The sequence below is a fragment of the Prionailurus viverrinus genome, chromosome B2, assembly GCF_022837055.1.
Source record: "Prionailurus viverrinus isolate Anna chromosome B2, UM_Priviv_1.0, whole genome shotgun sequence".
NCBI lineage: Eukaryota > Metazoa > Chordata > Mammalia > Carnivora > Felidae > Prionailurus > Prionailurus viverrinus.
In genome coordinates, this window is record NC_062565.1 from 143,428,792 (window position 1) to 143,444,628 (window position 15,837).

At 45.2% G+C, this 15,837-nt stretch overlaps 1 protein-coding gene across 1 annotated transcript; it reads right to left on the reverse strand.

The window, feature by feature from the left end:
• Nucleotides 1-2,985: 2,985 nt before the first annotated feature.
• Nucleotides 2,986-10,652, reverse strand: DYNLT1 (dynein light chain Tctex-type 1). The gene is made up of 5 exons (XM_047860452.1): nucleotides 10,560-10,652; nucleotides 7,641-7,682; nucleotides 4,352-4,475; nucleotides 3,893-3,970; nucleotides 2,986-3,386 (listed from the first exon to the last, which is right to left on the reverse strand). The coding sequence occupies exons 1-5, from the start codon at nucleotides 10,584-10,586 to the stop codon at nucleotides 3,316-3,318; spliced, it is 342 nt and encodes a 113-aa protein (XP_047716408.1). The 5' UTR covers nucleotides 10,587-10,652; the 3' UTR covers nucleotides 2,986-3,315.
• Nucleotides 10,653-15,837: the final 5,185 nt, after the last annotated feature.

Consider the following 15,837-nt stretch of genomic DNA (forward strand, 5'->3'; position numbering starts at 1 on the left):
CACAGAATCGGAAGCAGGCTCCAGGCTCTGAGCCATCAGCCCAGAGCCCGACGCGGGGCTCGAACTCACGGACCGCGAGATTGTGACCTGGCTGAAGTCGGACGCTTAACCGACTGCGCCACCCAGGCGCCCCGAAAGTAAAACATTTTTGATGACTTGTGGAAGGAAGCACATCTTTGGGTAGAAGGTCACTTGATGGGAATCATGCCCCACCCTCTCGGCCTCTTACGGTGGCCTGGGAAGATGATGGCTTGCTCTGGAAAAGAAAAGTTGTCTGAATCTGTGGCATCACAGAAGGCCCTGGAGAGTTGCCAGTTCCTTTTTGTCAGAGACTAAGTGTAGAAGTCTGGTATAGATACCTCCTTTGCTTTTCCTTTGACACGCACAATAATGTCTGTCTTGAACTGTTGACATACGATCGTTGCTAACATCCTGATTGATGGCATGGCACAGGATAGGAGTGTTCGGCTCTGCAAACAGTACCTACATTTTCTTCATCTATGCATTAACTCTTAGATTACCAAGCTAAAAATCGGATTTCACTTTAGACAATGCTGGAACCTTTTAGAGGTTCATGAGAGACTATTCATTATGACTTTACCTCTTTGTGTTTAATTTAAACTTTAGTGATAACGTACCTTTAATATGGATTCCACTTAAATTTGTTTTTAAAACCCTGTAAATATGAAAGTTTGAATTAAAACAACTGTATTATTGCAAGGGTAATTCGAGTTTACATGGTTTTTACATTTTCAATGGTGTGATTTCTTTTTTTTTTTTTATTGTATTCAGTGGTATTGGAAAAACTTTTCTGTTACCAAATTTTTCTTCTACTAACTATAAATAATTTTATGTAAATTGATGAAAACTTACTTGGACTGATTAATGTATTCTAGTATGTGATATAGTTTACAGGTTTTAATCATTATAAAATAACTGTCCATAATTTGGAATGCTGTTATTTATCAGTAAACTACTTGAGGCATTTAGCCATATACGTTAGAACTTTTTAAACCTTGTCTTTGTCCTGTAGTATAATTATAAACTGATGACTTATATCTTCATACTTGAGTCTTCATGGTATCAAGTCAATGAAATGAAAATACGGGAGTATTTACTTACTTTTTATAACTAAGTTGGAGACAAAAAAGGTATAAAAGTAAGTACTTAAAGGGAAAATGGTTCTTTGTTAAATCGTGCATTTTGGATCTCTGGTGCATCACATGTATCAACAAATTACACACTCCATGTAAAAATTTGCTTAAAGTATATAGCATTTAGCATGTATTATGTATGCCGTAGATACTAGGTTCAAACACTAAAGTCTGCCGGAAACTTTCGGCAGTAGCAAGAAAAAAACTTTTCTTTGGAGAGTGTCAAAGTTTTGCAAACTTAAATTATAAATTCAGAGGGCTGACTTCAGTTCTTGCATGGTAATGGCTTGTATAACATCATCTTTGGGATAATTTTTTATACTGGTCCAGTCTAGGGGAATCTGGAAGGTGCCTGTCGGTATTTCAGTTTCCCTAGGGAAAGCATCATTATCCATGTGGGTAATAGGTCTGCTTGATTTATTATTAAATCATTACAGCAGTGAAGTGATGCAGTTTTCTCTCTCTTAAGCCCCATTTGAAAGGCTAGAGAAGGGGATATATAAAATATATTCAAGGTTTGTAAGATTGTTCCTGTACATAATTACAGATTGCAATAAAAGTTAAGATATACTATGTAAACCCAGCCCACTAAATGGGCAGGTTACAAGACAAATGTCACCAGCCTCAAGTATTTCCTGAACTATTTACTGAAGGTACAGTTGTTAAATGGGTTACGGTGTGGTCAGTGACTTGTTTCCTGGAATCCTTCTCACAGGGTAAACCACGGGAGCTCATAGACAGGATGACAAGAGATAGCTAGTACATACTTAAGTCACTAAAGAATATGTATTTTGAGGATTTTAGAAACCAGTTGCCTTAGAGGTTAGACTTTTGGAAAAAAAAGATGTTAATCTTTTCCCCAGGCCAAAGGGAAGTCGCTTTCGTCTGTGACATCTTGTTACCCTGTTCATGTTGACCTGACAGGTTTTAGATATACTGGTAACTATAGTACCACACAATGAAACACAGAATTTTCTGCTACTGAAAACTGCCTTTTTACAAAAAGCCTGTAAATATTTGTAAAATAAAAACAACTTTAAGCTCAGAAGAACGAACTATGTATTAGGTCTTGGAACTGTGTCAGTGAGCACAGTAACACCTGATCACAGAATGATCATTGTAATCAATCAAAAGTGAATAAATGTTTGTTTATGGCAAACTTACACTTTGGAAATGGCTTCATTCTGAGACTGCCTTTCTGGTAAACGTTAATAAATTTGAAACATTCGGTCCTTATTTATATGCGATGTATTTGCTCTTGTGTGTGAAGTTAATTTGGCCATTCAGACATGAGTGCTTCAGGGACAAAAGGAGAGCTTTTTTCATTTCAGCAAGTGGGTATAGAAGCCTGTCTTTATTACAGTGTGAATGTGCCTGTGGATGAGCACTGAGAGGAGGTCACAGACTGAGGCTTGGGGCCCACCCCTCCCCTTACTTGGATAAGATTTTAAATCAGATAACCTCCAAACATGTTTACTGACTTATAAATAATGGTCTAATTGTGGACACAAAGTGAATGTTATGAAAGCATCTTGGAAGCCCGGATGTACTAAAACATGTTTTTGGTGATTGACTGCTACTGAAAAATGGAGACTGGGCAGCACGTGGGGACCAGAGCTCTCTGGCTGGAGTAGGAACCAGCTCACCCACTCCCAGAAGCCAGTGGAATCCTAGTCCTGCGGGTAAAAGCATCAAATCATTGTACTGAGAAGACCAAAGCCAAACTGTAACTTTTCCTTTTTTGTTTTTGCAGTTTTAGATTCTGAAGTCACTAAGGACATTGAAAGAATTCATTTGTGGTGTTATTTAGACTATGAAGAAAAACACAAACTTTAAATTGGAATAATTTATTACTCTAACCAAAGTACAAAGTGTGGAAAATTAGTGTATCTGAATCATTCAGAGAGTAGAGAAAGTTTCAAACTAGCAGATTTCAGTTTTTAGCACCTTTGAAAAGAAATAGTTAAGACGAGTGGCAGCAGAGGCCTGACTGCCTGGGATGGCAAGTCCTCGGACCTGGGGGTGCTGTTCGCAGAACAGGGCCAGCCTTCGGCTTTTCTCTCCATCTGGAGAGCGCCCCGAGAACCACGCTGAAGGAGCACGAGAAAGGCGTTCACCGGCCTCCCGGGGGCCGGGAGCGGAGCGGAGGGTCGGCCGCGGCTCAGATGGACAGCCCGAAGGCGCTAACGATGCAGTACATGGTCTTGTTCTCCCACCGCACAGTGCAGCTGCCTGTGGGGAAGAAGGCACAGCGTCACTCAACTCAGGAAGACGGGGCTCGCTAGTCTGACTTGTCACCTTTCTTCACGGCACACAAAGAAAGAAAGCCAGTAAGTCTCTTCTAGGAAATGTGTTAAAGGTGAGTCTAATAATAAGCATGCATTCAAAAAATTTGTTTTGAGAGAGAGAGGCAGAACGCAAGCAGGGGAGGGGCAGAGAGAGAGGGAGACAGAATCTGAAACAGGCTCCAGGCTCTGAGCTGTCAGCACAGAGCCCAACGTGGGGCTCAAATTCATGAGCCACGAGATCATGACCTGAGCCGATGTCAGATGCTTAACTGAGTCACCCGGGCGCCACTAATAAGCATGCATTCAAACACGGGAAATGTCCAAGCACACACTTCACAAAATACTGCACTGAATGATCTAGATCTCAACAGGATCAAGGAGGCGCCTCAAGGCCTTCAGGGAAAAGAAAAGCCCACGACAAGCCTTCACAAAACACAGGGAAAACCATACCGTCCGTAGAGCTGTCCCAGAAGCAGGAACTTGCCGTGTGTAACCCTGCTCCGTTCTTCTGCATAATTACACAGGTCACTTCAATTAAAACAAACTTTTATTAGAGAGATACACTTGGCAACCCTACTTTAGCCTACTCTGGGCATATACATGCAGATCACATGGTTGATGTGCACGATAAATATTATCAGGGTAGATTGGTCCTATGACAGTGACACATCACACCCTTCCCATTCCTTCACCACATGCCTGTTCTAAAGCAGCCGATCTGCAATGCTGGGAAATCCTGTGCCATGCGCCCTGCAACTGTTCCAGCCAGGCGGGTGGTAATGCACACGACACCGCGACCAACTGCTACTGGGAACTTTGAGGTCAGATACCACACTGCCACACGTGCCTCTCATCAGTATATATGAGAAGAACCACCGACAGTATATATGAGAAGCAAAAACGCATTACCGATGTATTTAAATGGCTTGCCCAGCTTGGTGAGTTGGCTTAAAGTCTGTTCGACTACGTTTGTGGTCCACTGGTTCACTTTGCTGTGCTGATAGGCGTTGCCACCGATTGCACTTTCTATAGCCTAGAACACAAAGGACAGAGGTCACTGCTGGCAGAACACAGCCAACACCTTCCAGGTAGTACTGAGTTCATCACCCTAAGAACTGCTAAAATACAATCTGCCTGAAACGTAAGCTTATTTATCACCATGAGGACTCCTGTGCAAATACATCCTTTGCTTATCAGTGTTCTATTTCATTAAGGTTTATATTCATTTTTAAAAATCCACACTTATATAGAGTCTGTCAAATTTTAAACACATTTTGACTGAATTTAATGTTTACTGTTACAGTTGGTACTTGGAGATAATCAATACTTTTCCTACTAAGGCTAGAAAATATTTCCCTTTGTCCTTTTTTTTTTTTTTTTGAGAGAGAGTGAGCGAGCATGCAAACGGGGGAGAGGAGCAGAGTGAGAGAAAATCAGGCTCCACACTCAGCACAGAGCCTGAAGCGGGGCTCGATCCCACAACCCGGGGATCATGACCTGAGCCAAAATCAAAGAGTCGGATGCTCAACCAACTGAGCCACCCAGGGGCCCTTGCCTGTTCCTTTCTTAAAAATATAGTAGCTATAAGACTTTATATGGGTTGCCTGTACAACTGACAATGCACAAACCTATCCAAATAATCATGTATTCAAAAATACTTCCTTTATCCAGCATCTTCTGGAACTATGTTAACACAGAAGTACACTTTTCAGATTACAAGAGAAAGACCCCTATATATTATAAAAATTATTTTAAGTTTATGATGAATTTCTCTATCTGAAATTCCTGGTCTTTTTCTGTGTGCGTCCCGGTGCGGGCTCATGTTATGTACGTATGTATGTATTCAGGAATACATATGGCCGCTTGCCCCTACTCTTGCTGTGTAGTGAGGCTGCAAGTCTGTAGTCAGGCTATTACCATCTGAAGATTTTCTGGGCCTTTTACGTTGGTTGCCAGTGTGCCTGCCTCTAAGCCACTTCCTTCTCTACCCCTTTTCTAACTTGCTGTGCTGGAAACCAGAAACCTGAGTTCTGATGACAGTTGTGACCTAGATAGAATGTAAACATTTGGTGAGGGCCCAGTTCTGTCCTCAGAGAAGCAGAAAAAAACAGTCCTGGGCTCAGAGCTGTGCACATTGGAGACGGATTAGGGTCTGTTGTCTGGAACATAAGCTCAGTGATCTTGCTTTTGAGGAACAAAGAGCTACCTAAGTCCCACCCTGGTTTCTACCTGTCTGTCCCGGGACTCTGAGTGGTGACATGAAACACACCACATGTAGCACCTGGCCTTCCTCTACCTCTTGCCCCCACCATTGTCCTAGCTCCTTCTCATCCTGACATGTTCTGCCCCCCTCCCCAGCTCTGGGACTGGGAGATAGGCACTCCTGGTTTAAGGGGACCTGGTTGTTAGAAGATCTGGACATTGGTCAAAGAAAGGGGGAGGCACCACTCAAGCTCAACTCTGGCAACTGTCCACATACCCTTTGGAATTCAGTGTTTTTCAGGGAGGAGGAAAACTCCACTTTTGGACGCACCCAAATTTATTACTACCCAATCCTTAAAATAGCTCAAGTGAAGAATTAACCTACTGCCAGGGGTGAAAAAGCTGTTGAGGCCGGTGACCACATGAAGGCACTACAGGATATTACTTCAGGCCTCCACGGGGCCTGGGAAGGTCTACTCTCAACCATACCTGCTGCAGGCAGTAGAGTCTAAGAGGAGGCCGAAAACCAGCGAGAGCAAAGGGGACTTCACAACAAGCCAGCCCCACGTGTCACAGGTCCTGTGTGGCTCCCCCCACCCGTGTTCCGTAAGAAACATGTGTAGGAAAACTGTGAAAAGCACACCACTACAGATCCTGCACGACCGCCAGGAGATCACGTGGGACGGTGAATAATGTACATGGTAGGACAACGACATTCTGCTTTTTGGTGTTGGGTCACGAAAACAGGTTGTGATTCTTCATTATTCTGGCGTTCGTTAGTAATTTGTTTGCATTAGAGTCAATTCCCCATTACACATATCTCAATTGGTACTATTTTTAAATTTTTTTTTTAATATTTACTTTTGAGAGAAAGAGAGAGTATTGGGGGGAGGGGGGAAGGGCAGAGAGAGAGGGAGACACAGAATCTGAAGCAGGCTCCAGGCTCTGAGCTGTCAGCACAGAGCCTGATGCGGGGCTCGAACCCACGAAGTTGGCCACCCAACCAACTGAGCCACACAGGCGCCCCTCAACTGAGACTGTTAAACTTCAATCATCTAATGGCTTTCTCCTGGCCAATGGCTTCAGTCTGGTCTCAATTTACACAGGAAGGGAAGGAGACTAGGAATAGCTTTCTGGCCTCATTCCTGCCCCAGGCTCCCCCAGTGCTCTGCACTACAGCCCCATCAGCCTCACTTCAGTCCCTCAAACATACCAAGCACAGTCCCACCACAGGGCCTTTGAACACGTGTAATGCCTGGAACGTCTACCCCCCTCTTCTTGCGGAGTTAACACCACTCCTACTCATTCTCCAGATTCTAGCTCCGAACTCACCAGATGGGTCAAATCCTTCATAGCACCACTTGCCATAGCAGTTACCACACAGGGAATGCAAGTTTACAATTCCCAGTGTCATTGACAGGTGCCTGCCTTCCCCTGCCCCATCCTGTAAAGTCCCTGAAGGTCGGTCCCTAATGCCCCCTTGCAATGTACTTTTTAAATGAATGAAAAACAAATATCCTATTTTGTCTTCCACTGTCATCCACTGTCTTCCATGCATCCACTGGGGCATGGTCAATAATGATAAAATAGGTAGTTGAGGAATATACGAAAAATAAGCAGGTAAGCCCCAACTGGATCACCAGGTCTTAAGTGACTGGAAGTTACTCATTTTTTTTACATACTCTTTATTCAACACCAGAAACATTTATTTGTATACCATGACAGGAGTCTTTTATGCTAAGAGGTTATAGAATCAAACCTTAGTAACATTCAATAATAATGTCAGTACATACAGTTTCCTGTCTGGTTTAAAATATATAATTTACATAATATGGGAGTAATTCTTATCTACATATTCACTGACGTAAAAACTGTTATTTTAAATGCCAAAACACACAGGCTCAGCTGAAACAATTCCAAGGCAGTATTTAAAACACGTTATTTTACTCATAAAGCCGTTAATCAACATTTAAAAAATAAGCATCTTTCCTCTTACCTCTTTTACAATGTTGCTCACTTCATCAACAACAAAAGCAGTCTGTAAGGAAGAAAATTAGTTAAGTTTCATGGCTTTAAAAGATCTGTTTCCCCTGCACTGATTAATGCAAATTTAGGTAATGAACATAATTTAGAAATGAAGACTTAGAAATAACTGAACTAGATTGTTCATTTTACCAAGGAAAACACTACGATGAGGCTCAGAAACACCAAGTGGCTCTTAGAGAATCGCAGAGCTGGTACAGTCAGGAGTCTAGACAACGTATATAATTTAAACGTTTTTGCTTTGTTTTAATCATGCCATGGTTCAAAAGACTGACTCCGCTTTAGATTCAATCTCTCTAGCCATTTCAACTGGCTGCTGGGATCATTAACAAATACAAAAGTTTACTGACTGACTTGATTTTTGTTTACATTAGTGAACACTCTGCCTGATCAAACTCATTAGGAGGTTTGACACTTAAGACATTTCTGTTTCTGTTTTTAACCACCATTAGTGATAAAGTACAATGATTAAACTATTTCTGATAATTATGTTTTCTTCTCAATGCTGTCCTACCTCAAGACTACAAAACCAGCTGCTAGCACAGCTGTTCTCCACAGGTGTGTCACGATGAGCTGGGCTGCTGCAGTAATCTAGAGGAAGAGTTTACAAATGGGTTTTCTTTACACATATAGTACATGTGAATGGGTACAAGGTTCTGTCTGAATCCTGGGAACAATACTTAGCTCTGGACATTCCTTCTAGAGGGCAGCCCGAGGCCCTTAGTCATTGTGACTCCTGGTGGAATAAAGTCAGAGCACCCTGCTTTTGGCAGTGAGTTTCCCTCCCAGCTGGGACGCTGTCCACTGTGGCCCCGTCTGAGCAATGCCCCTTTCTTTCCAGGAGGATCACGAGCAGCCTGCCTTGAAGCCCTCTCACTTGCTCTGCTCAGAAGGCATACTTGGGAGACAAAGCCAACTCACCAAATGATGAAAATTTGCACTATCTTACAGGTTAAATGACTTCTTGAGATTTAAAGGATCCTTCCAGGGGACTTCAGTGATCCTAAACCATACAGGAAAATCCCTGTGTGACTATCCACATTGCTAAAATATGGAAAAGGTTGCGGGGCATTTCAGTGGAGATTTAGTGGAAAAGTAGAGCAGTTGTACAGAATCCACTGGGCAATTTCAACTTCTACAAGAAATAGGAACAAGGAGTTGAGAATAGTCTTACAAAGGTCCAGATATTTATATGAAGTTAGAGGATATGCAGAAAAGGCTTAGTTCAGAAGCTGTTAGGACTGGCATCCATTAGTAAATACCTAAGGCACGCCTACTAGGAAGAAGTTGCCCTCTTATCATGCAAGGGCCTAGGGCTTTATCTCCTGTAAAACACATGCTCTGTTCAGCCCCTTCAATCCTCAGATCTGTAAGTGAGATCTGGAATAATGAAGTCACTTAGCCACCTCATTGGTGGGAGAGCCAGAACCGAAATGCCAGTATTAAGAGATTTCCCTTACAGGGTCATTTCCGTTTTTAAAGTTTTATAGATATTCCTATCATATGAGCCATTTTCCTACATTAGTTTCCAGGGAAAAGCTTTTCCTTTGCTAGCTGCTTACGCACCATGGATCCACTTGATTTTTTACCAGCACTGAAACACATGATTGTGCTGCCAATTCGCATGGTACAAGCATTAGAATTTTTTCCCTCTCTAAACATCCCTGCTTAAACTAAGTTTCAAAAATGGTAAACCTTACCGAATTCGTCTATCCTTTTTATTTTTGACAGGCTGCATAATCTGTAGGACTCTATTTCAACAAAAATTACTACTTAGCAAGGAGAAAATGGGCAGCAAGAATTATTACTTAGCAGGAAGAAAATGGGCAAATATTTTTCTATAATAGTAGCATCCATCAGCTATAGTCCCTGAATGCATGTTAAACTGAAGGAAAGCCATGTTACCAGCCCGCTGTTAGAATGTCTTCTGCTTGGCAAATAATTGTGTGCTTTACCCTGCTGCTTCCTCACTGAGGCAAGAAGAGATTATTTTTCCCAAGTAGGAGTTATCATACTGACATCTCAAACTCAAAATGAAACCTAAGGGATGGTGGCCACGGTGGATGTAAGCACCACACTGAAGAACAAGGTGCGGAACGGAAGACAAAGGCAGGCTCTCCTCCTGTGCGCTTCCGCATTTTGCAGGTGCATCAAATCCATTACTGAAGGGACTTAGAAGATGTGACTGGACGTGTCATGCATATGTGTCACTCTGTAGTCTTCCGTTAAAACATCAGCAGACGCACACGCGGCCTTCAGCCTTCCCCACCCGTGGACGTGGAGCACCTAATCTAGGGTGGGGGGTCTGCACCACGGAATAAAGGGAGTGAATGATACCACTCTCCCGGCGGCCCTGCCGGCGTGGAGCAAGGTCTGGGGGCGCGGCTGGGCCGCGGGCGTGGAGCGGTTCGGGGGCGTGGTGGGCCGGCGCGGGGCCAGGTTCGGGGCGGGGCTGGGCCAGGGGCGCGGCGGGCACCGGGCTGGCCCGGGACGTAGGGCGGGCGTGGGACGCGCCCCGGGGACGCCCGGGGACGCCCGGAGACGGGAGAGCGCGGCGGGGTGTTCCCGGCCGCAGGGAGAAGTCCCAGGGCTGCGGGGCCCCTCCCGGAAGAACGACGGGGCTCACGCCGCCGCGCGGGGAGCCCCTGCCGCGCCCCGCCCCCCGGGCAGGGTGACGACGCCCAGAGCAGGCCGGGCCGGGGGTCACCGCGAAGCGCTCGGCAGGGGGCTGGTGCCGTCAGCCCGCACCTCGGACTGCCGCTGCCCACGTCCAGACGCGGCCCGGGTGCCCACACACGCCCTTGGCTGCCGCCGCCCACCCGCGCCCGGGGCTCTCGGCCTCCACCCTTCCTGTTGCTGACCCGGCGGTTACCTCCTCGGCAGCCTGGTAGTCTTCCATCTTTCCTTCTGCACGTCGCCTCCGCCTCCCCGAGTAGTGCGCACCGCGCAGGCGCACTCAGGCTCCGCCCCTCAGGCTCGCGCCTCGCCCCGCCTTCCCTGCCGGCCTGCGCAGCTCCAGGGCCCCTCCCACGCCCGGCTAGCGGGGCTGGGGACTCGGGATCGGCCCCTCCTCCAGTCTTCTCCAGGGTGGTTTCCGTGGGAACCCGGGGTAGCCTGGCAGCAACTACAACAAAACAAATGTACAAAAGCCATTCCGAGAGGAAGAGTCGTCCGGACCTTCCCTCCAGCTTGTGCTGTATGGATTAGTTTTAATGTTCAAATGGATTCAGACATCCTGTAATACACTGCAAAGGGATTTCTGAATATGAATGATGAGCAGCTGAGAAACTAGTTACAGTCTTCCTGGAGATCCAGGATTAGGAAACTTCAGCTCTGAACGAAACCCTGTTTTAGGGAGGTAAATTTTCCATATAAATGAGCTTGTTTTTTTTTTAAGTACCAATAAAAAAAAAAAAAAGCCATTCTGGGTGGAAAATTTTGTGAAATGCTGCACACTTCCTGGCTGCTTTAACCAAACTGACCTAAATAGACACTTGTATACAGGGGTCTTTCTGAAAATTAGTAATTGTACAGTACTTTCCAAGAAGGACTGGAGTTTGGGCACTTGTTTGCATGTACTTTGTGGCTAAGATCTTTGATTTGGGGGGCTGTTTTTTCTGGTCTTGCTATGTCCTGGAAATCAGGCTATCACTTCTTACCTCTCTAAAGTGCAGTTGCTGAAACCCACTTTCCATCCCCCCAGGAAGCACTGACCACAAGCCCTTGAGATATAGTAGAATTAAGCTACAGAGCTCACTTTCAATCCATCAGAAACCTTTGTTTCTACCCTATGAATCTAAGTTCCAGGCAGGCAGAAGCCATTTTATTCACTGATGCACTACCCCCTACCCCTTCCATTATGCCTGGCACAAGTAGGTATATAATTACAATTGACTGAATGAATAAATGAATGAATGAACGAACGAATGATTTCCCCAGGGTCATCCGTTTTGCCTCACGGCCACTGCAGAGGGCTGCGGAGTGAAAAAAGATGCAATTATCTGCTCCCTTGCGGGAGGCAGAGGGCTGGTGAGCAGAGATCCCAGCGGTGAGACACACAAGGCTGCTCTGCCCTAGACACCTGACCTCAGCTAACTGTATTTTCCTTTGCTATTCATTCCCTTCCTATTATCTGGCTTCGAGTCACCTGTCCCAGTGTTTCAGCCTTTGTGCCTCACATGTGGTTCTAATTCTGACATGTCTTTATCTGGCTTCCCGGCATTCCCAGCTTCACCCGAGATCCCATTTTAGGTGTCCTTCTGCCTGCCGGGTTCTGGGCCCTTAGCGCCGCCACGCTCCTCAGCCAAACGGGTCTCTTCACCGTTTCCTAATTTACTCTCGCTACTCTGCTGTGGACCTGGAGACCAGGTCTTTTTCTGGTCTTGCTATGTCCTTGAAATCAGGTGAGTGTCTTAGAATCATGTGCAAAGCAGAGTGAACAGGTTCTGAGGGGACATCTGTATTTGAGTGCTGTGTGGTTTGGGGCATCTTCTAGAGGTTGCTCCACAGCCTTTTAGGAACTTCCTAATTCAACGGAGTGTTCTAAATGGCTGCTGGGATGGTGCATTAGTAATGCCTAGACTTTAAGTTACAGTGTAATTGAAACTCAGCACGTGCAGAAATCCACAGAAAACGTACAGGCGAATTTAAAAAGTTTTTTGACTTTATTTTTATTTATTTTGAGAGAGAGATAGAGAGCAAGCAGGGGAGGTGCCGAGAGAGAGGGAGACAGAATCCCAAGCAGTCTCTGTGCTGACATGCAGGGCTCGAACCCACAAACCACGAGATCATGACCTGAGCGGAAGAATCAAACCCTTAACCGACTGAGCCACCCAGGCGCCCCTGAATTAGAAAAAATTTTACATGACTTTATCTCATATGCACTGGGTACTGCTCTCCAATTTTAACTATCAAAGAACATTCATTAAACGATCTTGCCATATGCACATTGTGCCTCAGAAATGGATAAATTGGGCTGTTTCTCTTTAGAGCAGTTCGTTCACCTGTTCAACACACTTACATTGAACATTCACTTTGTGTCAGCCTCTGAGCTGGAGTCGAGGCTACAGAGTTTACTAAGACATGATCTCTGGGAAAATGTTAAAAACACATTTTCTGTAAACAGGAGGACGTGAATTCTCTATGCTCAGTGGTGTTGCAGTGCTTGGAAAAATGCTATGTGCTATGCTATTGTATGCCGCCCAATTGGCAGACAGGCCGTAGGGCCAAGGAATAAAATCACTACGGCATTGACCGTTCACTAGGTGCCGTGTCCAGCACCCTCAATCTGCCAAGAGTGAGTGTCCATCATAAGTACTGAAGTATAAGCACACCAGCTCATAGCTGCTAATTAATCTCTGGTATTCAGCCGTAGTTTAGAATGTTTAGTTTCTGTGCAGCAAGGCAGTGGAACGAATCTCTGGTTTGTTTCTCAGTGTGGGGATTAGCTGTGGGCTTGCAGATGCTGCGTGCTCTCTTCCTGTGAACCCAGGCCCTTTAAAAAAATTTTTTTTAACGTTCATTTTTTTGAGAGAGGGAGAGAGACAAAGCGCTAGCAGGGGAGGAGCAGAGAGAGAAGGAGACACAGAATCCGAAGCAGGCTCCAGAGTCTGAGCTGTCGGCACAGAGCCCGATGTGGGGCTCAAACAAACCCACAGTGCGATCATGACCTGAGCTGAAGTCGACGCTTAACCAACTGAGCCATCCAGGTGCTCCTCGAGTCAAGTCCCTTAAACACAAACTCTTTATAAAGTAGGGATTGGCCTTGCCAGTGCCTTTATTTAGCAAGTGTTGACCTCATGATCTTAGCCGTGTCACCTGAAAAAAAAGAATATTAACAGGCACAGTTGGGTCTTGCAGTGCTGTGTGTGATCTGCAGCCCCTCACCATCCAATCTTGTGGATGTTCGAGTTTTCCTGCCTTTCTCTGTGCCCAGGAGTGTGTTACTCAGATGGACCACGGAGTCGTGCCAGGCCGGTGAGAATCATACCCATTTGATGACAAAGATGATAATGCCAAAACACTCGGGCCTGAGGAATTTGATGCCGTAATGGAGAAGAAAAGAAACTTGTGGCTGACACATACCTGAAGTGAGAGTCCTGTGCTGAGAAATTATGTGGTGACAAGATTACTTAAGAGATGCCTATACTTAGATCTGCTGCCAGCGGGGAAGCACAGGCAAGCGGGACTGAAATTCCTCCGTACCTGGAAATGGCGGCTGCTCCGGGCCCCTTGGCTCCTTCTTCCCCCTGATCCTGGCTCCCTCCGCCCCATCCTTGAGACCCCATAGCCAAGATCCAACAACTAAAGGATAACTTGGGGCATAGCAGGGGCCTCCAGCGGGCATTTCTCTGACTGGTTGATTTTTATGCTATAGCAGTTCTTAAATATTTGATCAGTTCTGTGTGTATGAAAAATTACACCGTATCAGCACAGGCTAGGTTAGCTGCAGAAACAAATGACCCCAGACTCTTGGTGGTTGATAACAACAAAGATGTGTTTGTCACCCACACTATGTGACCATCAGGGGTCTGTTATGGCTCTGTCCTATGTCTTCTCCACACTGGGACCAGACTGATGGAGCAGCCTGGTGCCAGAATCATTGAGGGAAGGGGAAGGGACAGGGAACAGTGGCCCCGTGTGCTGGCTAGGATGGTGCTGCTCATAGGAGACAGGGGTCACCTCTGCACACGTTTCATCATCCAGAGCAAGTCTCTCGACCAGCCTGAGTTTACAGGCAGACACTTACGGAAGAAGAGGGCTACAACCCACCACATGGAGCCTTTGGGAGTTGTGTCTTGATGATTTATCATGTTCACTCTTTTTGCCTGACTCCTGCCCATGCACCAATCCTGGCACTCTCCCCTTCCAGGGCTACTCTGGTCTAAGCCCCAGGCCAGCCCTGTGTCACCTCGCTCTTTTTTTAGATGTGATCTAATCAATACCTGCTCAATTCATATTTTTGTTTTTTAAAAGATTTTATTTTTAAGTAATCTCTATACCCGATGTGGGGCTCGAACTTACAACTGCAAGATCAAGAGTTGCGTGCGCCACCAACCAAGCCAGTCAGGTGCCTCTCAACACCCACCTTTCTCCACCCTTCCCTGCTGTCCACTGCAGCCCAAGGCCTTAGGCCAGTGGTCTCCAGACTTCTTTAATTTTGCCCCCCTAGCAGGAACAATTTTTGATCTTGTATCTCAAAGTTATGTTTATTCCCATGGTGATATATTCAATGGTGGATCCATTCATTAAACATCCATCAAGTCTAAGTTTTAGCTTTAAAAGTTAAATATAAATAGAAGTGCTAGTATTTTCTTACTATATCCTGCTGTTATGGTCTGAAGTGTCCTTCCTCAAAATCACATGTTGAAGCCCTAATCCCCCAGTACCTCAGAATGTGACATTCTGTATTTGGAAATAAGGTATATTTGGAGATGGGGTCCTTAAATAAGTAGTCAAGTTAAAATGAGGTCATATGGGTGGGCCTTAATCTAATATGACTGTGTCCTTTTAAGAAGAAGAGATTAGGGGTGCCTGGGTGGCTCAGTCGGTTGAGTGTCTGACTTTGGCTCAGGTCACGATCTCACTGTTTGTGAGTTCCATCCCTGCTGTCAGTGCAGAGCCTGCTGTGGATCTTCTGTCCCCTGTCTCTGTGCCCCTCCCCGACTTGAGCACTCTTTCTTGCTCTCTCACTCTCTCTCAAAAATAAATAAAACACATTAAAGAAAAGAAGAAATTAGGACACAGACAGGCACAGAGAGCCCTTGTGAAGACACAAAGACAAGACGGCCAACTACAGGCCAAGGATAGAGGCTTCCAGAAAAAAACCAATCCTACCAAAACCTTGATCTTGAACTTCTAGACTCCCGAATTATGAGAAGATGAATTTCTGTTGTTTAAGCCACACAAGTATTTGTTACAGCAGCCCCTAGCTAAGTAATACACCTACTTTGGAAATAAATATCATAGGGTACCCTCATTCCAAAAACATTTTCTTCCAAATATTCCTAAATGGATTCACTTAGTGTCTTATGCTACAAATAGTAAAATTACTATTAAACAGATAACAGGTATTATTTACTAAAGATCTTCTTAGGCCAGGGGTCCTCAACCACAGTCACTATGGCAGGGCCTGATGTAACAAATACATA

Bases quoted from the DNA above. Each gene is read 5' to 3' on its own strand.
- DYNLT1 (XM_047860452.1), bottom strand. From the start codon at position 10,586: ATGGAAGACTACCAGGCTGCCGAGGAG. The intron at 4,476-7,640 runs GTAAGAGGAAAG...TTTGTGTTCTAG, and splicing joins TGAGCAACATTGTAAAAGAG to GCTATAGAAAGTGCAATCGG. The intron at 3,387-3,892 runs GTATGGTTTTCC...TCTTCCCCACAG, and splicing joins CTGGGACAGCTCTACGGACG to GCAGCTGCACTGTGCGGTGG.